The following is a 26,199-nucleotide window of genomic DNA, read 5'->3' on the forward strand; positions in this document are numbered from 1 at the left end:
GCATTGAACGGTCAATATTCACTGTCGGGCCTACATTTCAAGCTTTTAAACATTGCCATTTCTGTGCCCTTTTAGCTGTCATGTTACTGTTTGTTCCTGCGGTGAACATTCGCAATTCCGAAAGATGTTACGAACTTTTCGCGTGCGTCATGCCGTGAGATGTTTAGCGTTTTTCACTTGAATGCGTTCAATGGGTCGGCAGAAATGGCGACTGCGCACAGTGAATCTGACTTGATCGCCATATAATTTACAGGGATTATATGCTGGTATATTGAATATTGGTATACTCTATTATCGACTTCGATAATGGTACATTCTCTTTCGTACTTTTATTTCGAGCATGTAATAAACTTTACAATTTGACAATTACAATTTTTGTACCTCATAATGTTTTACCGATGTTATATAGCTAAGTGATGTTACCCCACTGAATACCACTCAACGATTGACGAGCTTTCCTCGTGCGTCGCGCCATGCGTGAAGTGAATGAGATCATTAGCCTTTTTCATCCATATGCGCAGTGGCGCATAGCGCAGTGAGCCCAGTTCACGTGATTCAAATTTTCGTCTGGGAAGTTTGAACCGTGATTCTTTGAAGTGAATTGTTGTCAGCGGCGAGAAGCATTTTCGACATTTGCTGTGTGCCACTTAGCTCGGTGATTATATAACCATAACCACTGGTTGTAGCAGTGTAGTCAGTCAATGATAATGATACGGTTATAGTCAGAAGTGGCGTATGTGCACAACGAAAATGCGCTTGGTTATTGAATCCCTATATAGTATTGAAGAGCTATTATGACGGATGTTCGGTATAGGTAGGTAGGTAGGTTTAGAGTTGATACTGTTATAGTACGTCCTTTTATTGTAACCAAACCTGATTTCTTGATCAACATAAGGTAAGAGTTACTGTTTTGTGATTAATAACTGGAAATGGATTGGAAGGTAACACTTGACTGACCGCAAGCTATCAGAATTTTTGAATGAGACCCGTAACCCAAATTGAGTGATAGACATCCCTACTCAAGAGTCGTGATTGCTGGTATTTCAATCATGATATTAATGCTTGGCTTCCAAATTGTAGTATTGAAGTACCGATATTCAATTCTACTCAGCGCTATGGTTTGAGTATTGCAATACTAACTTGGATAGCTCGGCATCGGATGCGGGGAAAAGACGACGGATACGAAGATCTACCAAATATGATTCCGATTCAAGGTCTGATTCGGGTGGTCACGAGAAGATTCAAAGAAAACGCACATGTTCCACTGATACCAGTGATCCAATATTGAATCGGTGTCTCGTGCACACCAAAGATTCTACTAACTGTTCTCACGGTGTGATACTGCACACCAAATATATTACGCTAAACGTACCGGGATTCCAACCCGGCCAGTGATACTGATCTTGCTGCAGCTCGGGCGAAACAGTTCGAAAAGAAATCTCAGCATCTTGAAGAAAAGTGAAGGAAGAAATCTGCCAGTAATGTCATGATTTTACGGACAGTGCATCAACAATTTACCAAATGCAGGTTAGAGCTTATTTCCTCCATGTGGTATCAAAACAGCATCTGCAGTTATGACCGTTTGATTTGTAAAAAAAATTATTCAACTCTTATAGTCCAGAAAGCTGAGCTGGGTACCGTATGTAAGTTATGAATTATTTGAAATTTTCTATGCTCAGCTCATGCAATGATGACTGTAGAAACTTCCAATTTGATAACTCAGCGTTAATGTTAAAGCTGGCGACCAGAATGAACAATTTAATTAGACGGGTCTCAATCGAAAGCTACTTTCGCACTGATTCTGAAAAGAGAAATTAAAATCTGGTCCGGGCACTGGAACGCCCCGGAAATCGCCCTCGAAAGGCCAAAGTCGGTATTTTTTCTATCAATTGTAACGTCGGTAGACAATGACCGTTCAATGTCTCGTACTGATTGTGACATCATTGGGCGGGCGCCTTGGCGAAGTCGCTTGCCGTGTTCCCCGTGATTCTCAGAGTATAGCGCGTTGTATCAATGGCTGTAGCGCAAATAAGTCGTAATGTGAATAGTTTGTGTATTTTATGCGTCGTCGCGTATTCAAAATTTTGGATAAGTATAAATTATAGCACAAAAGCTTAACATATATCGTAGAATTTACTATCAACGCGTATTTCTTATGTTCAACAGGCCGATCTACAAAACAGTTTGTTCCATTCGGCACAGCGGTTCTTGAATTTCATTGTAATTTATATTCAGCACGACTTCGCCAAGGCGTTCAATGATGTCACAATCAGTTCTAGACATTTGATTTGTCATTGTCTACTGCCGCTACCTTTGTTAGAAACAATGCAGATTTTAAAAGCAATTTTGGGGGGGTTTTAGTGCCCGTACCAGATTTTAATTTATATTTTCTGAATCAGTGCGAAAGTAGCTTTATATTGAGACCTGTTTTATTAAATTTTGCGCTCTGTTCGCCAGCTATAAGATTACCATTATTTGACTGCGTTTAATCAACCCATGCCCTTTATTGCGTGTTTGAGTTGCCACTGACTGTTATTTATCTGTTCAGATACGTTGTCTCAGCAAGTAGCCCTTCCTGGAGAGTCGTCTAGGTTCATTCTGCTGGGAATTTCCTACTGGAAATGGTGAGTATATGGTATATTTAATTGAGTAGCCCTGAGTTTCCCAATAGAGTGGCAACTGATAAAGTTGGCACATTTGAATAAAATATTCATTTTATTCCCGAAGCTTTTCGGCTGACGCTCTGTTTGCACGGAGTTAATACAATATATTATATATCGTAGGTTGAACTAGTTGTCGCCTCTATAAATTGTTTACTATAATCTTCCTGTTTAGGTGCTTGTTGCAATATTCCTACGACTGTTCCGGAAAAGGACTACGAGATTGAAGTCAGATCGGTGTTGCGCCATGCACCATCCAAAAACAGAAATCAGCAGTACGAGGTAGGTGCAATATTGATTGTCTTAATATATTGCGCAGAGGGGATAATGGTTATATTGCATAACCATACTCATAGGCGCCGACTTCTATTTCTACATAGGGTGACCAGATGAAACAAGGGAGGGGTTTGAAATTTCTTCAAATTTACCAAGTTAGCATCATTTATTACGGTTAAGTACATGCATCTTCTGATGTTTCAGTATTAGCGCGAATCAATTACGTTCGTTTGCGTCTGTTCGTGGCCAATTGCGCAGATTCAGGTTTATTCAATTTGACGCTGGCAGTCTTAAGCCAGTATAACATAACAATCAAATAAGTAGAGATAGCAGGCAAATCATATGATGTGCCGCCTACGAAGCTGCGTATTCAATTATTTGCGTGTGTATCGGTTAATGGTAAATTGTTGGCATTTACGCGATATCACGCACTTGCTCATTGACAGCGCTGATGTCGTATCGAGATGACTAGACAATAGAGATATACGAAAATTTGAAATCGCAGACGGCGGCGTTTCAGCATATTGAATGGGGTGCCACCCCGTAACTAGGCGCCTATGACCATGACCATACTCATATATTTACCCTTGTTTTACCTATGTGTCAGTTTTTTTTTTTCATTTTCGTGGTCGTTAATATTAGTGTGAAAAGTAGTTTATTTGCAAAGTATATCACCATCATTTGAACGTGTCTATTAGCTATTTCAATGAAGTCTACTAATTTCCAGCTAATCCGTGTCATATCTTTTATTCGTCAACTGGCGATGTCTTCATCCAAACTCTACCATAGGCCCCTGTAAAGATGGAAATGAGTGGGAAAAAGCATCCCTACATCTTAGGCATTCTGATCATGTCGGAGTGGTGAAATTTTTCACCGTAAATACTATTATTTGAAAAATGATATAAATTTCTAATTGGATGACCTCAGCATCTGCGAATTGAAATGAGTCAAATTTTTTGTGTAAGGTATTTTAGGTAACCTAATGATTTGCCAGCTAAGCCAATCAAATTTGAAAAAAGTTTTTTTGAACACCCCTAGTGTCCACTGTTCCATAATGATCATAAATTTTAATATTCATGATTTGTGCTTTTATGCATAGTATGCTGTACTTTGTCAGTGTTTGAATGAATTTTGCAAGGCGTTCGGAATTGGTAGCATTTTGAAGGATCGTTTCATGTTCGCTTGTAATGATTTTCTTGCTAATTATTTTAGGACAAGAATGCAGAACAAGTCCGTATCCTGTCTCAGTCTTACGCAAACAAGGAAGAGGATGCAGTATAAAGTCATTTCCCTCATACCAACTTTTGACCTCGTTGCAAGTTGAACCTGTATGAAGATTGAAGATATTTCCAGCTAGAGAGATTGTTGGTTGCAAGTGTGCATTGCTTGCTGTGGAATTTTTTACAAGTTACAGTTGAATCTGCTGATTATTATTTTCATCCGCTCTAGACACGGTATATACGATCAAAAAGGGGTGAAAGTGAGTCATCCTTGCTGCTCAAGTAAAGGTGGATCTGAAATTGTGACTACTTGAGTATTTTCCAAAAGTAGAACGAGTCGCACACTTGCAGGTTACTGCAGTTGGTAGAGGCCGCTTTCAAAACTGCAGGATGTACGCGAAAAATATATAATGGCACTCCAATTATAGTGCGATTTCTAAATTGCATTCACTATTTACTACATTCTAGGAGCTATCTAACTGGTTATGTCTGACAAACCTAAGTAGAAGTAGTGAAAAAACATGCAGTACAAGTAGGCGAAACCCGAGTAGAAGTGCTTTGTTTGTTATACTGCACCTTGCTCAATGTGTGACAGATCTGCACATGGAGGATGTCGTAACGAGCAATTGACCAGAATAAAACATCCTGTTTTTTTTTGTATCTCTATTCGTATTACCTCTTCACCTTCAAAACTTGCCATCTTAATTCTTAAATATCAACGGATATTTCCCTAGTGTGCAACGGTGCATGTCTTTTTACTGTCATTGAAGAACTTCAACCTGCCACTTTGAATTTTTTTTCCTATGGTATTCTCATATAGTGAACGTAATTTTGCAACTTGATTTGACAGTTGTTGCTTCGACTCGATGCTGTGCTTTTTTTACTGCACTGCAATTTTGAATGTATCGCTATGTCTTGTTGGCATAATGATTTTCAAAACTTGCCAGCCTCTGTTTTTCTGATACATTTGTGTATGCGCATTAGGGCTCTTCAAAAATGCGGAGTTATTGCCGTCGAAAAATTTGGGTTTGAATAAAATAGTAATTACGGTGACCGATTCTTTGTTTATTTATTATAGTTGTGCTCACCGTAAATACTATTTTATTCAAATCCAAATTTTTTGACGGCAATAACTCCACTTCCACTGGTTGGAATTGAACCAAATTTGGTGAGCATCGTTTCTATAGACAGCCTAACACTTTCATGGGGTGAACAGAAAATTTTCAAATTTTTTATTATTTATTTTTATATAATAAATAGGAACTTTCTTCTCCTGTAGCAAAGCGGTTACTGGCTGGAATTGAACCAAATTTTGTGTGTAGGCTTATATTAGGTAACCTAACAATTTTATCAAGTAGATTTGAGAAAAAAAGTTATTTTTGAAGAGCCCTAATGTGCATGTGTAATGCAGTGCGTGTCTTGTTTTATTCTCATAGGCAGAATTCTAGGCAATTGCTTCGACCTATCATAATTTTTCAACACTTGTCCGTGTGTCGTATTCTGTAATCCTTCTAGTGTGCATGCTTCTTTACCTTGATTGATTGACAATTATTGTTGCTTTGACTCAATGCTGTGCTTTACTTTGCTGCAGTTTTTATTATTGCCTATAATGATTTTCAAAACTTGCCAACCTCTGGTATTTCTGATAAGTTGTGTATGTATGGTATTCTGTAATCCTCCCAGTGTACATACTTCGTAGTCATCCTATTTTTAGCCTGATTGATTGATTGATCGACTGCTTGTGATATTTTTGAGTCCACCTGTTGCTTTATTGTATGTCTTGAACTTGAGTGAGTGATTGATTTTGACGTGATTTAGAGCCGTTGTTAATTTTACTCGTTGCTGCTTAGTTTTTATTGTTGACAATTCGATAATATAAGCTTTTTGCCTGAAAATCAATCTTGTGTAAGTGTATTTGTGCGTCGCCTAACCTGTGGTAAGGAAATATGCAGGTTCAGGAGCTAGCTAGTATTCAGAGGGTTGATCATTGGATAGTCTATGGATATCGGTCCCAACCGGACTTTGTCCCTACAGTGGCCAGGAAGTGACTCAGAAATGACTTGTTGGATGGTCAGTGGTCACCCACTGGATAACACCAGGAGTCGACACGCTCGGTGCAACCGGATGGCACTAGGATGAATCTGGGCCAAAGGACAAGTTATCCGACGGATAACCGCTTGCCGTAATGTGTTTGCTGGGTTTGGATCATGTCGAATCGAACGTTACCCGGAATTTGTTGGATATGCCTCATGAGTTTTTTGCTCACGACCCCTGTAGCACCAATGACTATCGGTACAATGTTTATTTTGCATCGCCACATTTTCTCACATTCCATTTTGAGGTCTGCGTATTTGGAGTGTTTTTCTGATTCTTTTTGCAGTAGGTTGCGATCAGCTGGGACAGCCAGTTCAATGAATAAGCATTCTCTTTTCTTTTTTAGTTTGACGATTATATCCGGGCGGTTGCTCCTGATTTCGCGGTCAGTTATAACTGGTACATCCCACAGAATTTTTACTTGTTCGTTTTCTGTCACTGGTGCTGGGCTGTAATCGTACCAATTTTTTGTCGAAGTGGTGATGTTAAAATGTTTGCACAATTCAAGATGAATGTAGTGACCAATCCTATTGTGTCTCCATGTGTATTCGGTAGCTGCAAGTGCACCACAGCCAGACATGAGATGTGCTACAGTTTCATTTTGGTTGTGGCACATTCTGCATTTGCCGTCTGTGTTTTGCTTCAGAATTCTTTTGCGATAGTATTTTGTAGGAAGCGATTGGTCTTGTGCTGCGAAAATGAATCCTTCGCTTGCCGGTTTCAGGCCAGAGCTGGATAGCCAGGTCCATGAAAGCTCGTCTACATGGGGCTGTGAAGTTAACTTCTTGTGCTGTCCATGAAGAGGCATCGATTCCCATATCATTTCTCTCATTTCGAGCATTGCATTTTTGTACTGAACTCGTGCTGCTTTTGCTATTGTTGTGGGTTTGGCAACAGTGTTTTCAGCAGTGTACAGGTTAGCTGTTTCCATGTTGACTTCTCTGACGTACTTGTCGTGACGATAGCTCAGAGATTTTGTTTTGCGCTGTTTGTCTTCCTGTGCAATGAGTATGCAGTAAATGTTTTCGCTGTTGTTGATGTACTGTGACAAGCCGATGATTTCTGTTCTGAAAGTTTGTTCAATTTCTTGTAGTCCTCGACCACCTTTTTTTCTGGGGATGTACAGTCTTTGTGTATCAGATTTTGGGTGATGCATGTGCATTGTCATCAATTTTCTCGTCTTTGTATCCAATTTTTTAATTTCATCTTTGCGCCAGTTCACCACACCAAAGCTATATCTCAAGACAGGCACTGCAAGACTGTTTATGGCATTGATTTTGTTTTTGGAATTGAGTTCAGTTTTGAGAATTGACTTGAGCCTGCTAATGTATTCCTTTTTTAGACTTGATTTCATTGCAGCATGTTTAATGTTGTCGCTTTCACAGATCCCTAGATATTTATAGTGATCTTCGGCATTCAATTCTGTTATGGTTTCACCCAGTTTGAAGTTCATGTCGCCAGTGCTGGTCACTCTTCCACGTCGTATGGTAAGTTTTGAGCATTTATCCAAGCCAAATTTCATTTTTATATCTTCCGAAAACTCATGAACAATTTTCATTTGGTTATTCAGGTCTGCATCGGATTTCGCGTACAGTTTCAGATCATCCATGAACAAAAGTTGATGAATCTTTTGACCTTCAGAGTTTGCTACTTTTTTCATCACGTATCCTGTTTCATTTTTTCTCAGCAACTCACTGAGTGGAGCTAAACTGAGGCAGAATAGAAGTGGTGAGAATGAGTCGCCTTGAAAGATACCATTCCGTATCTGAATTGTACAGGTTTCTGTTTCGCCTTGGTCATGTTTGATCAACAGTTTGGTATGCCAATTTTTCATTGAATCTTCAATAAATCTGATGATGATCGGATTCATTTTGTACATACGCATTGTTTTCAGTATCCATGTGTGAGGGACTGAATCGAAAGCTTTTTTGTAGTCTATCCATGCCATGCTGAGGTTAGTGTGTCTCCTCTTGCAGTTTTCAAGAATGGTTTTGTCAAGGAGAAGGTGGTCCTTACAGCCAAGGGCACCTTCCTTGCATCCTTTCTGCTCAGGCGGAAGAAGGTTTTCTAGGTGTTTGTAGCTTCGTTTTGCCAGGATTTTGGTCAGTGTTTTGTACATGGTTGTCAGGCATGTTATCGGCCTGTAGTTCTTGGGGTCCCTGGTGTTTTCATTTTTTGGAATAAGATAGGTGATCCCTTGTGTGAACCAGGCTGGGATCTCGCGCGAGTTGGTTGAGGATAAAAGCTCATTGTAGGTCGCCGCTAAGTAATTATGTGTTGCAGTTTGTTTTTTTAGCCAAAAGTTTTTGATCTGGTCAGGACCAGCTGCTTTCCAGTTCAGTGAACTTTTTAGGGCCTCCTTGATTTCTTGTTTTGTGATTTCTGACCATTGTTGTTCAGGTGTTTGTAGGTGGTCAGTGTGGAGGTCTTGTATCCAAGTTGCATTTGAGTTGTGCAATTTTTCGGTTTCCCATATTTCCTTCCAAAATGATTCCAGTTCTGCAGTGGCTGGAATTTTGCTGCTGGTAATTTTGTGGTTTGACTTTTGTTTCATCATTCGGAAAAATTGGCCAGGTTTGCGAGTAAATAACAAGTTTTGGCGATATTGTGTTTCTCGTTTTTTATATCGTTTCAGTCGTTGTGCTTTGGCGCATATTCTCATTTTTAATTCCTCTTGCAACATTGTCACTTTTTCTGTTGACTGCAGTTTTGTTTGGTGCTCCAGTTCTATTTTTTTTACTTTATTTTTTACTTTGCGGGAAACATTTCCTTTTTTTAGTTCTGAGAGTATCGCAACATCACACCTTAGTTTTGCGATTTTGTTTTCAATTCTGCGTTGCCAAGCTGGCGTATGGCTTCCCCTTTTTTTGTTGACAGGTCTTGGTATTTTGCAGTGCCTTTCTGAGATAACTGCCGCAGTGCTGTAAATGAGGTTGTTGATTGTTGATAAGGGACATTGTGGTCTTTCTCCTTTTTTGTCATTTATTGCAGGTAGTATGGTTTCTGTCAAAATTTTGTTCGCTACTGCAATATCAGTTTTCAGTTTCTTTGTAATTTGTAGGTCAGGTAAATTCACTCTGTCATTTATATCCAATGTGGAGTTCATTCGGTCGATAATTTGATTTTTGATCTCCAATTCTAATTCCGTGTCCATGTCATCAACGTTAGGTGATGTTGGTTCATTCGGGTGCCCGATGGTGTTTTGTGATTCTACCTCTGGGATGTTCAGGTCGTCAAGTGGTTGTTGCGGATACAGGTCATCTTGGCCGAATTGAAGTTCTAGTGCCTCAGAGTTTTCTGTGTTTTTGTTACAAATTTCGCTCTCGATTTCTGCGAGTTCTTGTTCTGATAATTTTCTCATTACACAGCGTCTCATAGTTGCCAGGGTATTGGCAGTCATGGTTGGAGAGTTGTTTGTTCTCTCTTTCCATTTTTGAAAAGTTCCTTCGGTTACTCCTGCCGAGTTTTCAAGTTTGGCTAAGAAGTAACATCTCATTATTTCTTTGTACTCTTCTTTACTCCATCTGTGTCTCTTCTTTTTTTTCTTTTGCAGCAGAGCTGTTTTGTGAGCCACAGTTCGGTGTTGCACAGGCGCCATGTTGAGAAATATCTTCTCTTTGGTGTTCCTGTGTGGTCGGAGTTGACGAGTCCTCTGGGGTCATCCGCTTGGTCCCACGGCGGGTACGTCCAGGTGCGATATATCCAGATCGTTTCGCAGGCATCCACAGCAGTGATGCGTCAGTGCAGAAGTTAGGTTACTTAATACAACCAAATACTCCATTATCATTATTATTAATGACGAGATTTAAGTGGCGCGTGTTGCCGTTTCCGGCCTTGTGCGCCACGGGCAAAATATGTTATGCAGGATTGAATTTTCGTGCTATGGAACAGGTTTATGATCAATTTCAAACTATATATACAAGTTTCATGAAATAATAAACTCGGCGACCGGGGTAAATAATTGCGGCAGAGTAGGTAAGTTGGTTAAAGTAAGCGATATATTGAGCGTGGGGCATGCGTCGGCAAGAAGAGATCGGTGAAAGTCATATTTTTTGCAATGCAATAGTATGTGGCCAACCGTGTCGGGAACGTAACACACGTTACAGAGTGGGGGGGGGGGGTCGTCGCAACCGAATTTGAACAGGCGTGCCGCCAGGCGACAGTGACCGGATTGGAAGCGAAACAGGATTCGTTCAGGCGATTTAGGCAGGAATCTGGCGCTGCCGTTGATATAGATGGTCGCCACATCTGGTAGGGAGTTGTTAAGGCTCCACTAATGTAAGGTGAGATCGCAGAGTCCTAGTTCTCCGTACTTAATGCGTGACACTTAGGCTTACATTTAAAACAAATGACACTGCTATTTCTCTCATTAATTACATTCATGAATAAGGCATTGAACCTCTTGTAAATTTTCCCTCGAAAATCTCATTGCCTCCCGTCACATGCCACCTCATTTTGTCTCTGGCCTTTTGTATTATCATCTTTTACTGTTCATTCAGTGTGCATGCCTCCTCTTTATATCGCATATAGGCCCTGGTGGACGTCTAATTTTAAAGACTACTCCAAGTCATTTCGACACCTTCTTACTTTTCAGTCTCATGGTGTTTTGAATTGATGAAAATTCCTAATAAACTGAACTGGTCATCGGGTTCTGGACTGGTCATCGGGTTCTGGATCTCGTATTAAAGTCACTCAAGTCTGAAGATTTCTTACAAATTTAGCGTAGAGAATTTTGGAATTTGTGCGTCTTGAAAGATTTACACGAACTGGATAGAAACCGAGGCTCTCTGGGACCCACCGTAGATTATCTTCAAGTGCTCCTGATACAACATCTCTAGAGCTTAGATCAGTGGTTCCACAACTTTTTATGGTCACGGCCAAATTTACGAAGTGAAAATGTTCCGCGACACGCCTCTGAATTCGGTAAGGTAATCACTAAAATTACAGCACCTTCGCGACATTTGGGTTGAAAACCATTCATTCAGAGTGTTAGACGCATACGTAAGGATCTTGCTATGGTTTTATAGGATTGTCAATGGACTTGGACAGTTCCTGCTTATCGTTCGATTAATTTCCTGTTAAATCTAGGTATCAGGTTACCGGCACACCTTCTCTTACGACAATAAGCGTTGTCTACCGATCTTGACGTATGGGCGATATTGCCTATAGGACACTATGTTGGAGCACATTATTTTTTACAGTCCCCCTCCATGCGAAACCGTGAATGCTGAAAGTTTGCCACTTTTTCAAAAGTCAACTATAGTATCGAGACAAATCTAGTAACGTTTCACACGTCAGGGTATTACTAGCCGCCCATCCAGTCTTACTCGGTCGTAATAGTTTAGTATTCTTCCCGTATATATATATATATATATATACATATATAGGCCTATATCGCTCATCGTTGCTATAATTATTTTGTTTCTCTCTTTCGACAGGTAATTACACCTATGTGTGAGAATCCACTTTTGAGCGTGGTATACATCAATCCATCTCTTCTCACACAGATTCAGCGATGCGACAATCCCAGGATTGCTGAATGGCAATTGGTGTTTCCGGAATACTAAAGCCGATTCTTCATGGTTTTAAGACGCGACTAAAACAATTTTTTTTAAATCTAACTCTGTTTTATGTCCTTAATCGTGCCTCTTGCTCTTGATAAGAGGCACATGAAAAGTATTTAAACGTTGATACGAGTGTAGTTGAAAAGCTGCACTCCAATATTGTGATTATAAGCATGTATAGATATCTCTCTAGCTCAGGGCTTGCCAACTCAAACCGGGACACGGGCTACTTTTCAAATTTCGTAGAAGCTCCGTGCCGCATGATTCAATATCGAGATGAAATAGGTCACGCCGTTTAACAACCACGTCTTTAAAACTTTACGTCAGTACTCTCTCTCTCTCTTTCTCTCTGTCTCTCTCTCTCTTTGTTGTAGGCTACACTCTAACATGGGCGACGGGCATAACTACAAAAGAAATAACATTTTATTAAACAAATACAAATACAACAACAAAATATCATGAACATCACTTTCATTCTATTTTGAACTATGAGCTACGCAAGATACCTGACAACACATTTCAGCCCCTAAGAAAATGATATCGGGGTTAGTTAGATATGGTATTCACTGGAAAAGTCGTCTCCTAAGCTTCTCGGTCTTGGCAGTGTCTGGCAATATGGCAATACGTCAAGGCATGCCCATCCATATCAGCTAATAATCCTCCGTGGAATGCTAATACCATCGCTGAAGCCGAATCAGCTGGCGAGGAATAGTTTGCACAGTAGAGTAGCATATTTTAAACAAGTGAAACCAATTTCATCATTTCAAAATGAGTTACTATATACGCGTTCTTCCGAAATATCGAATCAGGTCGTGGGCCGCCGCAAAATACGATCATTTAGCTTGAAGTTTTCTTCGCGGTTAAGAAAGTCTGCAAGGGTGACTCGTGAGTGAAATAAATGCCGGTGTTCGCGTCTCAAAACGGAGTATTGTCCCGGAAATGCGAATATGCGACGGTGTATTATGCGATGGTGATATTATCGCATCGTTGAATCAGTATGCGAAAACATGAGAATATATATATGCCACGCCCGAGTAGCGTGAAAGGGATCCTTACCCGTAGCTATAAGTAATCACTTGTCGGAAGAGAGAAACAAAATAACTAAGGATGATCAATATATAAATATATACGGTGTAAAAGAAAATAATGCGACCATGTATAGGACGGGATGGGTCGAAGACTGCTAGCAATATCCCCACTGAGAAATATTACCAGATTTACCTCTATATTAGTTTACTTTTGAAAAGCGGCGTATTTGCAGCAAGAAAGCGCACTGCAAACATTTACTATAGCCTACTCTGACAGCGAACGGATATCGCCATACGTCAAAATAGGTTTAGGGTAAATAAAGGTTATTGTCGTGAGAGAATGTGAGGGTAACTCAATTGAACAGTGGTTTTCAACCTTGTTAATTCTACAATGTGAACTAACAGTCTGTCTAAGGTTTTGATCATAACGTTATTAACACAAGAAATAGGACTTTCACTCGTACAGTGCGCAAATGAGCGCTCAGGGATCTGACCGTCGGCAGTCTAAGAAAGTAGGCCTATACAACGCCATATCTTATCTGCATAGACTACATGCTGACAGTGAACCTGCAACCGATTGCGTATCTATCATGAATGGCGAGGGACACGAAGAGTCCCCAGGGATTTCAGGTCAGGGTTGATAGAAATGTTTGTGTGTCCGTACTTCAGGTCTGGATGTTGATGCTTCATACCAGACGTGGATAATATAGATACATCTATAGTCAAATTAGACTGATAAGAGCGAAATGGCGGTAATCTACTTCTAATCTAATTTGTGAAATGTTTATATGCCCTCATTTTAATTCTACTCTCATTTCTGGTTTTCCTGAAAATGCCACGGGTGAAATGTATCGTGAGAATCGAAACGAGTCAAGCTTGCTGCACAGACATTTGTCATTCTCGTGCTAATGAGAATCAACTCTGATTTCATGCGAACTAAATTTGATTCAATTTCCAAGTTTTCGCAATAATTCGAATCATAATCTAATTTGAAAAAAAGGTGTAGTTATAATTCTAACTCGGATGTAATATCTAAGTTTTCAGGTTGTCCAACTCTTACTCAACAACCTTACTAAGAGGGAATTTGAGAAAGTAGAATCCATTTACGCAAACTGTACCGAGACACGACAAAAACAGTAAATATACTTCTTCCATGAACAACCTAAAACTACTTGAAGTAGAAGTAGAATTTACTGAATTTAAATCTACTCGAGTAAGTAAGTAGTTTTGTAAACGATCGTAATTCGTTCACATGGATTGTCAAAAGGTGCAAATTGAGCTATGCGAAAGGTGCAGAGATTGATTCTTATTGATTCATACCAGGAGGTATCCAATTCTCGACAGCATAAGCATTCGTCCGCATCATGAAAATGATAGTATTGATATGGAAATGTGATACTAATCCTCTGTTTACTCAATGTATTTATATCATTGGTTTACTCGAACAGCAAGTTTTGAAAAATATCATGGTATGATGCCCTCCCCATATTATAAGGTCTGTAGATTAGTCGAAGAGCAATACGGAGAAGTTGTATAGGATACGGTGTAAACACTTTGCGCGATTAGTAAACATTAGTAAAAAAATATGGTGGATCGTAAAAATACCATACTGTGTATAGGTTTATTTCCGGAAATTATAGGCATTACCACACCTGCTTTTATACTTCAACATGTATGTTATCGAGACAATAGAACTGCTATTAATTAGAACTCAAAGTAGCCTATATGATGGAAATTGAAAGTTAAATAGAATATAAATACTACCTCTAAAAGCGGAACATGTATTTCATGTCTTTAGTCCAGAATGTTTCGAAGGTTGGAATGCTAAAACAGCTCTAAAACTAAAAAATTCAGATTCCACTTTTCTAGATTAGGACACGACATGGACTGCTAGATTACGATATGATGAGTAAATGCTAGATTGCGAAACATAAGTTTCAAACGTTATGATGAGCAATAATATTATGTACTGTGATGAAATATTTGAAACGGCGAAGGGCGACAATGCGGTGTGAACGCAACCACGCCTAAATTATATTCACCGATACTCGTGAAATCATACTGGTTACCCCGTATCCACTGCGCGCGAAGCGCGACGAAAATTCTAGGCTTTACTCAAATTTTATGAAAATTAAATGTTGATGCTCCATGAAAACAGCCCCGAAATTCCTCAGGCTATCTTCCCGATTGGAGGATTAAACTACTTCTACTTGACAAACTGAAAATAGCGAGAAGTAAGTAAGTATATCACAAAATATTAAGAAGTAGAAGTACAAGTAGCGAAAATCAGATCTACTTGAGTAAGTACCAGAAGTAGAGGAAAACTACTCGAGTACTTCGAAAAAGTAGAAGTACTTCGTTACTGACCACCTCTGCTTATAACGATAAAATTAGTTGAAGTGTCCGAAATGATATCAGTTTGGTTTATTAACAAAAATTTCATCTGATCATTACATATCACGATTGCGATACAATGAAACGATAGGAATTGGTATCGAAACGACTTAGAGTATTAACCCTCGCCTGGGACAGTGGTTATCAACATTTTTCGAGTCATTGCCCCCTTATCAAACTCGACGCAAATTTTTGCCCCCCCCCCCCATATTTTCGGAACCGAAAAAGAGGACATATAAACGGGATATTTTATACAACCAAACTCTTATCGCTGGTGAATTGACTAAAAAACATCGTTTTTTCGACATTACTCCCGAAAGACCCGTCTCCACGTATAATCGGTGGGAGTTTACCCTTTTATATTCAACTTTCGAGGCAGATCCAGAAAAACCAGATTTTCACGTGCATTTCGTGCCGATTAGTTAAAAATAGCTGTTCTAACATTTGCTCTCCCCTATCGCCCCCTTCGTACGCTTTCGCCCCCCAATGGCCCCTTCGTTATTGACGCCCCCTGTTTCTCAAGGGCCTATATATGTGTTACCGTCATGCAAGTCTGGCCTGCATCGATCAGATGCCATGGTAAATTCGCTCATGAAAATAATGTGGATCAATCAAATGATGTTTTTACGTGACCAAGCCTAACACGTATTTGAATTTTAAAACTTTCGAACATGATGGGACAGCTGACTGAGTGCTTTGTATGATTACGCCTTTTTACTAAAGTTTTGAAATTCCCTTGAATTTCAACATGAATGATGCATAACATACAATAACCCAAGTACACTGGATGAGTTACGCAAGGATTTACCCGCTACAAAAGAGCTGCTAAAATCGTCATAATCCACAATTTGAGTCGAACAGACTTGTTAATTCATAGCGACTCCGCTTAATTTGAACACTTTGATTCCGCTCATTTTTGACCTGTTCTCGAGGGTTTCGGCCGCATAAAGCAGTTGTCCGGGTCTACCATGTCCGAATACTTGGAGTCGACTGTATGACGAGAGTATATTCTGATGAGGTCCAATCAAAAAGCTTCGAGTAATAGATATAATTGGGATGAATATAACGTTAGATGCGAACATCAACAACTGCGTGTTATTGTAGGCTCAATTATGTAAATAGGATGCCGTGAATTTATACATCGCGAGGTCTCATCATTTCCCAATCATTTATCTTGGTGTAAAAGGTACCGTGATTAGAAGATCGTCAGGACCGGTCGCCTGCGATGTTGCTATATTCTTCGACAGCTCCGTCTGGCATCAACTACATGAGGTTGAAGAGTTATTGCTTATGAGACATGAACTGACCACTTCAATTTCATACGTGAACGATCCCTATGTAGATCCAACTCTGACAAATCTGTACTCCATTGCAGAGCACTCAAAGATCAGGTAACGTATATAGTCTCTTGTTGGTTAGAGATGGTTTATCATTAGTTTTCTTCATAGCACATCGTGGTTTAATCACTTTTAATTGATTATAATAAGTGCGTTCAGAGATATCTCATTATGGATAACACAAACAGCATCTGAAAATGGATAACACACTTAGGGCAGGGTTACCGTACGTCCTTCTTTATGAGGATTGTTCTCCTTTTTCTGTTTTTTGAAAATGTCCTCTGAAGACGCCTAAATATCCACCTTTATGGCAATTGGTCCTGATTTACAGCTTTTACATCCAAGATAACGTATGGATTCGAGTGAAAATAGGCATAACTGACGCTAAATAGGAAATTCGTGGTTGGTTCCAACGAAAGCGACGACCTTTTTTTAGTCAGCCAACGGAATGTGAAACAAAGACTGTATTTTGGGAGTGGAGGCGGAAAGTTTTTTAGTCAACCGACCACATTGTCGCGGGCAATTTCCCATTTTTTTCTACACTGGTGTTGTAAGTCTGAAAATTTTGATAAACTGTCCTCCTTTGCTGATTCCAAAATATGGTCAGTGGTCACCCTAACTTATAGGGTAGCAAAACTAGTAGAGCCTCGGGTTCATCGATATCCAAGTAGGCCTATAATATTTGATTATTTAATTCTACATGCATTACCGTACCATACTAATACCGTATAACGTCTAATTTCTCGAGAGTTATCTTGGATTTACATGTCGTGTGTTGACAGTTTATGTAATTTACATTCTAGGGTGTTTCTAATCACGGACGATTCACTCCTGACGCGAGAGTTCAGTTTCTATTTGAGAATGCTTGAAAATCCAACGGTCTGCTCGAGACGTAATTCTTTCCTGTTGCTGAATCACCAAACTCCGGTAGAACTGGTTCCCGGCCATTTGCGGCATTTACCGTGCAAGGTTCTCGATGCTGGGTTCACTGCGGAAGATATCGTTCGTGATATTGTTCGATTTCATACTCTCCGTGGAATTGAAGGCGGGCAATGCCAAGGTGATTGGAATTTATTGCTCGGTAGCAGGGCTGTAATGGTTTGAGTCATGACTCGAATCGAGTCGCGATTTTTCGTTGACTCGACTTGAGTCATTTTCGTAAAAATGGAAAATGACTTGACTCGACTTGTACTGTAGCCATTGCGCATGACTCTACCAAGTGATACAACTCGGGACATTCTATGTGACTATCTTGAACTGTCCTGTATCACGACCGCTACTTGAAAGATATCCCAAAATCCCTCTTTTATCGGTTCAAAAAATCATGTTAGAGTGAAAAAAAAGTATATTATTATGAATGTGAGGCCTTCAATATCGCCCTGGAGTTTCTCATAAGTGAGTTGAACTTGACTTGATCTTGATATATAGGGAACTGTAAACACTGTGACTTGGAGTCGGACTCGACTCTCATACCCGTTGCCGTCTAAATTGAACTCGGACTTGACTCGGTGGCAGTGTTGGGATGACTCGAGTCATGACTTGACTCGAGTCACCTTTTTCGTATGACTTGACTTGAATCGAGTCACTTTGCTAAAATGACTTGACTTGACTTGACTCGGCGTATCAGAAATGTGGATTGACTCGTGACTCGGAGCAAAATTCACGAGTCAATTTTAAGTCATCAAGTAATCGGTGCCGATCAAAATCACTGTATCTTGCACATGTTCGGATGGTTCGCGAAACGCTGGTTTAACCCGTGAGAGCGACCTATCATTCAATGATCGTGCGTTTTAATGAGCCTCCATTGTTTTCTCACAAATAACGTGACCGAAAACGAAGTGATCGAAGCTTACAGCTTACGTTGTCGTAAACTAGTATAGTATAGTAAAGTAATTTGATAGCAAAATGTGTATTTCTGTTCTCTGTTCTGACCTTGACCAAACCTCTTGCTTTATTGAAATTAAATTCAAATATAGTTTATATAGTTCTCAGCCATTGGCGCAGGCTCGAATTGTATGATATCAATTTGTAAAAGGATAATGTATTTGCATCTTATCAATCCGTTTCTCTGTTCTCAATTTTGGATGGTCACTATAAACTGAGGTTATGCAATTATTTAGGTAGTTTAGCAGTTCTACGTATATGTGAGCGATACAGCGTGTATATTTAACTCTATTCGTTCATCGGTTCAAAATCAATGACCACTCCATCTGTATATCAGACAGCTAATAAAAAGCAAACATACTTTGAAAAGGCAACTTGACTTGAATCGTGACTTGACTTGACTCGAGTCACCTCCAAAAATCGAGTGACTTGACTTGACTTGAGTCACCTTCGAAATTCGATTGACTTGACTTGACTCGAGTCAAAATGTGCAATGACTCGAAAGGACTCGTGACTCGAAGGTAGTGACTTGATCCCAACACTGCTCGGTGTTGAATTGAAATTGACTTGGCTTGACTCATAAGTTAAAACTATAAAAGTAAAATCTACTTGTGACTTGGTTACAACCCGGAATATATATTACGATCCATAAGACAAAATACTTGTATATTTTTTCATTAGACGCCGTAGTCCGTCAAAGTTCCATCTCTAACCAAAACACGGGAGTCAAGGAATGTCATGCACGATTTAAAGAACTGTTCGGGACGATAACGAATAAACGATGTTTCGTGTTAATTTCAAGTCCTATACAAGACGGTTTTCCATCATTAAAGAATTTGACACTCGTTCCTTGGGTACGTGTGTATGACTTTGGTGAAAACAGCTGTACCCACGGACTCTTATCGTGGGTACAACAGACACTTCATGAACGACACTTTGTCAGAAGCACCTCTCCCGAAGAAATAGAACCCATAAACGACGAAACAATCAACTGGGTCTCAATGTATGATTCTGGAGGTGATGTACCCAAAACAGTACCCGAAAGTGCGATATGGAGTCACGGAACAAGCCTTGTAAATCACTGTATGGGAAGAAAAATCCCCATCATACTGGTAATGTGGTATTCCAAAAGCATCGACCTGGATAGTATGTTGGATGGATTCCTAACAGGGCTGAGGCACCATCTCAAAGGCTGCCTGAATTCTTTCGAGTGCATCGTCTGTGTCGCACAAAAGCCCAACGTAAATACGTCTCTCTACAGAACGCTATCGAGACTGCAACTCATCAACAATACAATATCTGTGCCTCTTGAAAATATCTGCGAATGGATAGGAGAGTGCTCAGCGCCCGGCGAAGACCAAAGATCGTATCCCTCTTTAAAGTACTATTTACCAAAATATTTCGACCGAGACGAGGAAGTGTTTGCAGAAATACAAAAGAAAGACCTTTCATGGATTGATCGCCACGTGTACTTGCTGATAAAAAGGCCCACTATCTCAGAAGAGTTGAATTGTGCAACTAGCGATATTAATTCTTTGGGTATATCGTTTTTACAGGGGAGCAAAATACACTGGAGTGTGCTCGAAAGCGGTAAATATGATGCAGAAAGAGATCTGTTGAATTCAGTGAAGCAATATATTATATTTAACCACATTTCAACAAGGACATCTGGAATAGTAAAGATCGTCCATGCTCCCGGTGGTGGTGGCACTACATTTGCTAGAAGAGTGCTCCACGAGCTTCGAAACGAAACCCCGTGCGGCGAACTTGTTTCGCAAAAATTACGCGTGACTGATCTTAAAGACCGGCTCGTTTTTATTCGAAATTCGACATTTTTACCGATCGTTCTTCTGTTGGATGGACACAGCGAAGACGATGTAAAGAATATATTTTCTATTGCGGAGGACGTGTGCTTGATCATTGTGCATGTAACGCGCTTTACTGAAGAGTCAAGGAATCCTGACAGCATCGACAATGTGTTTTTCCTTGATTGCAAAATATCCGCAACGGAATCTGATAAACTGTTCAAAGTTTATAGTAAGGCAGCTCCCTCAAAAACTCAAGATTTAGAAGCGTTATCAGATGATTGCAAACATGGACGGAAGCCTCACTACATATTTGAATATGGAATAGCAGTATTTCAATCGCAGAAGTTTGTTGGGATTCGGAATTACGTGCATGGATGCCTGCAACTTGGCGAGTCGAAAGAGCCACGCAACTGGCATAACGTTCTCGTATTTCTGTCCCTTGCAAACTACTACGGCCATATTGGACTACCATGCAAGTTATTCAGCAAGCTGTTGGGTAAAGGCGATGATCTGCCGGTTAACATGGAAGACTTACCTCATTCGGTCCGACAATTCATAACGGATACGGAGGAAACCTGGAAAATCACTCATTATGTTGTCAGCAAATTGATTATCGAGCAAGTTCTGGCTCGCAGACGAACGGCTGAGTTTAGTTATGCAGACAAAGGCTTAAGTAATGACGCCCGCGAGAAGTTATCTATTTGGGCTGTACTTTTCATTCGGAATCTAACAGAATACGGTACCAGGGGTGAACTCGTGGCATCCCACATAAATGGAATTTTATCATCAATTTTTATCAAACGAAACGCCGGCGATGATTTAACCGGGAATGGAGCTCATTTCGCGAGAATAATTGAAGATATCGGGACGCCCTGTCAACAAGAACTCATTTTTGAAGAACTGGACAAAAGTTTCCCTGGTCAAGCCGAGTTCGCAGCACATTTGGGCAGATTTTACTGCAAACAAAGAAACTTTGAGAAAGCGGACAGCTGTTTCAAGAGGGCCGTTGAGGTCCGGAAAAACGCGATACGAAGATCGGACGCCTCGGTAATAGATTCAATACCGAGCAAGCCTGATAATGTATTGGAACGAATGTACAATATGCATGGATTCGCATGCATATCGAACATCAGATCTCGCATCGGAGCACGGATTGGAGAATTATCACACTCCAGTCTTGAGGGTAAAAATATCGCTGAACTAATCCGTTTCTGTCTGGCAAAGGCGTACCAAGCTATCGAATGTTTCAACAATAGCCGTTTGCATTACCAAAAGAGTTCAAATCCTTCACTTGTCAACCTCGGAGAAGTGAACGCAAGGTTGCAGATCTCGGAACTAGCGAAAGTGATCAAGGACAATAATGTAACCACTGTCTCAGACAGACCGTCTTTGCATTCGGAGCTTCATCAATTCGCTCTCTGTTCTCTCCATGAATGTAACAGGTTACTCGAGGAATGTATTGCCGATAGTTCACACAAGATTCCTGAGAGAAGCATCAACGATTGTGTCGAAAACTTCGAATATGTCTTCCAAAACGACACCGCCGACGTACGAATCAGGACTGCGAAAGACACAAGTCTGCAGTCTCTGAAATGCAACCTTTCGATTATGAAAAGTGAATTGAAACAGAATAAAAAAGCAAATGCTGGTAGACAGAATTTCAAGTTGAGTGAAGACATCAGAAACTACGACGATATTCCTGCTATTGTACTACAATATGAGAAGATATGCGATGCTATTTTTCGAAGTGGATACGCAAATGGGATTTCAGCTTACATGACAGAGTGGCTGCGTGCTATCAGACATGTACGCACGACAGATCATTACTCTCTGACCGGCGTCTTAGCAAGAGTGGAACAGTGGCGTGAAATGAATGAAAGGTGGTCACTATCTACGTTTTACTGCTATGTTCTGTCAACGACAATCTGTATATGTTCCCCGAGTAGAGACGTTGCTAATGAATATGCTGAGAAGTCGCATAAATTGAGGGAAAACATGAAGGAAAAAGACAAGATAATGACTTGTGTATCACACAACGCAGAATGGTTGGGGAAAAGCTCAAATGATAATGATTTTTGCAGATTAATTCATTTTGAGGAGATGGGCAGGTGGGATGGAAAATTTTGGACCGACCCAGAACAGATATCAAAATTACAAGTATGTTCTGGTTCTATACAGTACTGCCATCTTTACAACGGTGTGATCCTACTTGATGGTGCTAATTGTAAAAAAATCCCGGTATTTTTTATGCCGAAAGAATACAATATTGGTCCGTCTCATTCAAAGAAATTAACAAGAGTCGAGTTTTATCTGGCGTTCAACGCAAGGCATTTCGCTCAAGCGTACGAAGTGACAATACTCAGGAAATATAATTGTCCTAATCCTGATTGCGGATTTCCGACAGAGATTTCAACTCTCGGAAAGAAAGACGATGAGAAATACTCCACTTGCAATAAGTGCGAAAGTGAAGTTGTTGCTAGCTGATAAGATAACATAGACTACTAGGGTTACTATAATAGGATTTGTCCTCTTTTTGAGGAATTTGTCCTATTTTTCTCGAAAAAGTGTTAAAATGCCCTCAAAAACTGGACTCCGATGCAGCCAACGACAGAGTTGGCAAGACTATCAACGAAAGATACGGCGCGACGTGCAGAGATGGGAAAGATAACCTTTCTTCTTAGTCAACGCAATACTATGGATCGCAAAATGATCAAAAATCTCTGTTTTTTCCTTTCCGGTAGTAGAGCTTTCATAATTTTTGAAAAGTGTCCTCTTTTTGGATATCAAAATATGGTAACTCACACGCACTAGTCAAGAATTTACGTATACGTCTAATACATGCAATTCTAATACGATTCTTCGATATCATTTACCACAGGGGCCTATGTATACGTTGGTTCACTTTCATATATAACAAATATCGTTTAAGATTGCGATTTTTTAGAACTTTCATAGTCATTCTGCGTTAATCCGGCTTTGGTAAAAATTTAAAATTACTGTGGATATCCATTCCATAAACTATTCATATCCCGCTCCACTAGCGACGTCTGTCCACGTACCTTATGGCACCATCGGTTTGTTTCCGGTGGTATCACAGGATAGCAAACATGTATCACAAAGCTACAAATTAGTGTTTTTGTGCATACACCGGGCATTATTTTCTTTCGTGTAGCATGAATTGTACATATGTGAACATACCATATATCTTTCATACAGGTATGACGTCATAATGAGAGATACTCGATTCTCGAGTAATCGATTTTTCCAGATATGATGATATGTTGTAGCATCGACTTTCGTGATTGTAATCATTTAACGTGTGGTACATCTATTGACTTAAGAACGTTGAAAGCGATATATATATCAGTCGGTAATCTTGATGTCTGGTGGTTTGACAGCTCCAAGTTGCCAGGAGTGGTAGAGATTGAAGTTCAGTCAGCGAGGGGTAATCACAAATATAATTCTTGAACGTTTTGCCGAAGCGATGGAGGTTAATACGTTGAACCTGATGCACACAAACACCGGGATATCCAGGGGTCAAAGGACATCGCTACAACGACGCCATCATTGTCAAAATAGTTCCCAGCGAGAAGTTCATCAGTAGGTCTACCGTTCGATTGATTTAGGAAGGCCATAAGAGTTCGCTTCTTCGTGAAAATACCGAAAAGTTGTGTTTCTTGAACGACCACTACCCTTTTTGGGTTGTAAGCTCGGCCATTAAGTTTGATAGAAACTCCAAACAGGCTATTCTTAGTTTCAACACCGAGTAGGGATACACGGCGTTCACTCTTCAAAAGACTACTAGTAGTAGGCTATTTCTCTAGAAAAGCGCGTATCACTATAATATATTTACTAGTTTGAAGTCGTTATTCACGGCGGTATGCCAGCCACAATATAGATTCTTTTGTATTGTAATTAGATTGAATACTAACAGACAATAGACACCATTAAGAATAGCGATCCTACTTGAATATAATACCGTACCTTTTTACTGAATTCTCACGATCAGTTCGTTGGCTAATGGCTCGATCGCCAGTGCAGCATTAGTTGAAATCAGTTAACTAAGGTGTCTCTGTGAAGTATTGTAGGCTTATATAAACTTGATATAATATCTCTATAAATAGATTGGTAGTATGGACGAGCGTTATAAGCATCCACTTCTACAGAGTACATCGGTCGAAGTTACAGTACCCGAGGAAAACAAATCCGATAAGATGAACTCCTGGTATGTAGTATAGCACAGCTACGAGTCGGCAGCCTACACGATAATATCTCACAGAATATATCTGTGTATATGTAGGCCCGAACGTCAGGAAACAAAATTACTTTGGGTACCACTGAAACCATGTTAGGGTTGCGCTAAATTAAAGTAGCCTCACAAATATCTCGTCTTGTAATGTTTAATAGTAGCGTTGACGTTAATGTCACTGACGTCGATATCCACATTTCGCGTCATTTAGGGCCTTTTTGTTGACCATGTCCGATCGCCAGGCTCCTAAAGCTATACAGAAGGACCAATCGCCAAAAAGAGGACATTTGGGCGACCTCGCGGGATATTTTCGATTTCTTGAGAAAGGAAGACAAAGGTCTAAAGGTCTAAAGCAGGACGTATGGTAGCCTATACAAAGTATAGTTACGGGCTATATACGTATTGCATTTGTATACGTCTGTAAATTATTTCATGAGCGTTACATTGGACCTAAGCAATGTTAAACTTTTGTAACTGGGCCTTTGCTAAAATGGTTGAGGACCCAGTCATTTGGTATTGGGTGGGCAGTGACAGAATAATCAGCCGAGCAACGGGCCACAGGAATAATGGGTGCGGACCAGTGATATATGTAGATGAAATATACTCTCGAACAATGTTTCCTCTAAGATGCGCACGTGCGCAAATGCGCAGTGCTTTCACAGTCTCTGCGCACAGAAAATCTAAGTTGCGCACAAAAAATCCGAAGTGATAACCGTTTCTTCAGTCGTCACGCACTGTTTTCCTAGGGTCTGCGCAGTGAGTTGGTGAGTGTGCGCAGACTCGTCAAAAATTAGAGGAAACATTGCTCTCGAGAGACTAACGGTATCTGCGTCCTGTAATTTAGAATTGATCTCGATCTCGAAACCATATTAATCATTTCAGCGTAAGAAGAGGCAGCGCAATCGTTTATGCTTCGCTCGTCATCACTCCAACCATCGCTTTCATGATATACTTCATGTTTTTCTGGAAGCCGGATTCTACTTGAATGCGCCAGCAATGAAGGCTACTCCGATACTAATTCCGTCATCAGAGATAAACTACTTCAAGGCAGCTAAAGAGTCTCGTCTGCTTATTGCGTGTTATTGGAACGAATTTTCTCTTATCGAGAATTGTGATGCTGTATCATTTTTATAAAATATGTTCAATGTTAACAAATTTTGCAACATCGCCGACCTCATCACCCTATACTTCTATTTGATGCTGCATGCGATCCCTGACTGTGATCGTCTATCCATGTAATTTATATCTCATGTATTTACCGCGTCGTATTCTGGCAAACGATTACGTATCCTGTCGTAATTCTCTTCAATTATAAAATGCCATGATTCGAGAGAATCGTATGAGATTCATTGCTAATCCTACTTGCATTAACGTCTTAAATATAGTCGTATGTCTTGAGTAATATCTGTGGACAGGGCCCAAACAGTACTTCGTACTTCAGCTCCCCCAAAAAATGTTGGTCTTGGGCCATCATATGATCATAACCAAACTTCTTCCGCAGACCTCCCATTCATGACGGACATTTTTACCACTACCAGTAAGGCAAGTTTATTCCTATATATAAAATCTGAGCTTCTGTGTAAGTTATAAAAAACATATTCAGGATTGCAACTGGTCTATAGGGTAATTGCAATCTTTCATCCTCTCTCAGTCCACGTGATCACATTTACTGCGGTTGAGCTGAG

General features: G+C 40.1%; 2 protein-coding genes and 2 long non-coding RNA genes across 5 annotated transcripts in view; 3 read left to right on the forward strand and 1 right to left on the reverse strand.

Moving 5' to 3' along the window:
• The window catches only part of LOC145445437 (tryptophan--tRNA ligase, cytoplasmic-like), a 64,816-nt gene extending 54,794 nt beyond the window's left edge, over positions 1-10,022 (reverse strand). Inside the window, exon 1 of the mRNA XM_080323627.1 lies at positions 10,009-10,022. The gene's annotated coding sequence lies outside the window, so the exon portion shown is untranslated. The remainder of the gene's footprint in view (positions 1-10,008) is intronic.
• LOC145445440 (uncharacterized) lies at positions 551-6,055 on the forward strand. The gene is made up of 4 exons (XR_013917020.1): positions 551-1,527; positions 2,549-2,624; positions 2,836-2,942; positions 4,149-6,055. It is a non-coding gene; the product is annotated as an uncharacterized LOC145445440 (long non-coding RNA).
• Positions 10,023-12,981: 2,959 nt separating the features above from the next.
• On the forward strand, positions 12,982-23,957 carry LOC145445321 (uncharacterized). 2 transcript variants are annotated; one of them, XM_080323510.1, is made up of 4 exons: positions 12,982-13,472; positions 16,423-16,627; positions 17,377-17,633; positions 19,139-23,956. In XM_080323510.1, the coding sequence occupies exons 1-4, from the start codon at positions 13,316-13,318 to the stop codon at positions 22,747-22,749; spliced, it is 4,230 nt and encodes a 1,409-aa protein (XP_080179636.1). In that variant the 5' UTR covers positions 12,982-13,315; the 3' UTR covers positions 22,750-23,956. The 2 variants fall into 2 exon arrangements, with proteins under 2 accessions (XP_080179636.1, XP_080179637.1); XM_080323511.1 differs by lacking the exons at positions 16,423-16,627; positions 17,377-17,633 and having other exon boundaries at positions 19,139-23,957.
• Positions 23,958-24,254: 297 nt separating this feature from the next.
• LOC145445540 (uncharacterized) lies at positions 24,255-26,139 on the forward strand. Its single transcript, XR_013917074.1, has 2 exons — positions 24,255-24,490; positions 25,397-26,139. It is a non-coding gene; the product is annotated as an uncharacterized LOC145445540 (long non-coding RNA).
• Positions 26,140-26,199: the final 60 nt, after the last annotated feature.

This window comes from Botryllus schlosseri, chromosome 8 (assembly GCF_051294905.1).
Source record: "Botryllus schlosseri isolate E-star chromosome 8, Bs_hap1, whole genome shotgun sequence".
NCBI lineage: Eukaryota > Metazoa > Chordata > Ascidiacea > Stolidobranchia > Styelidae > Botryllus > Botryllus schlosseri.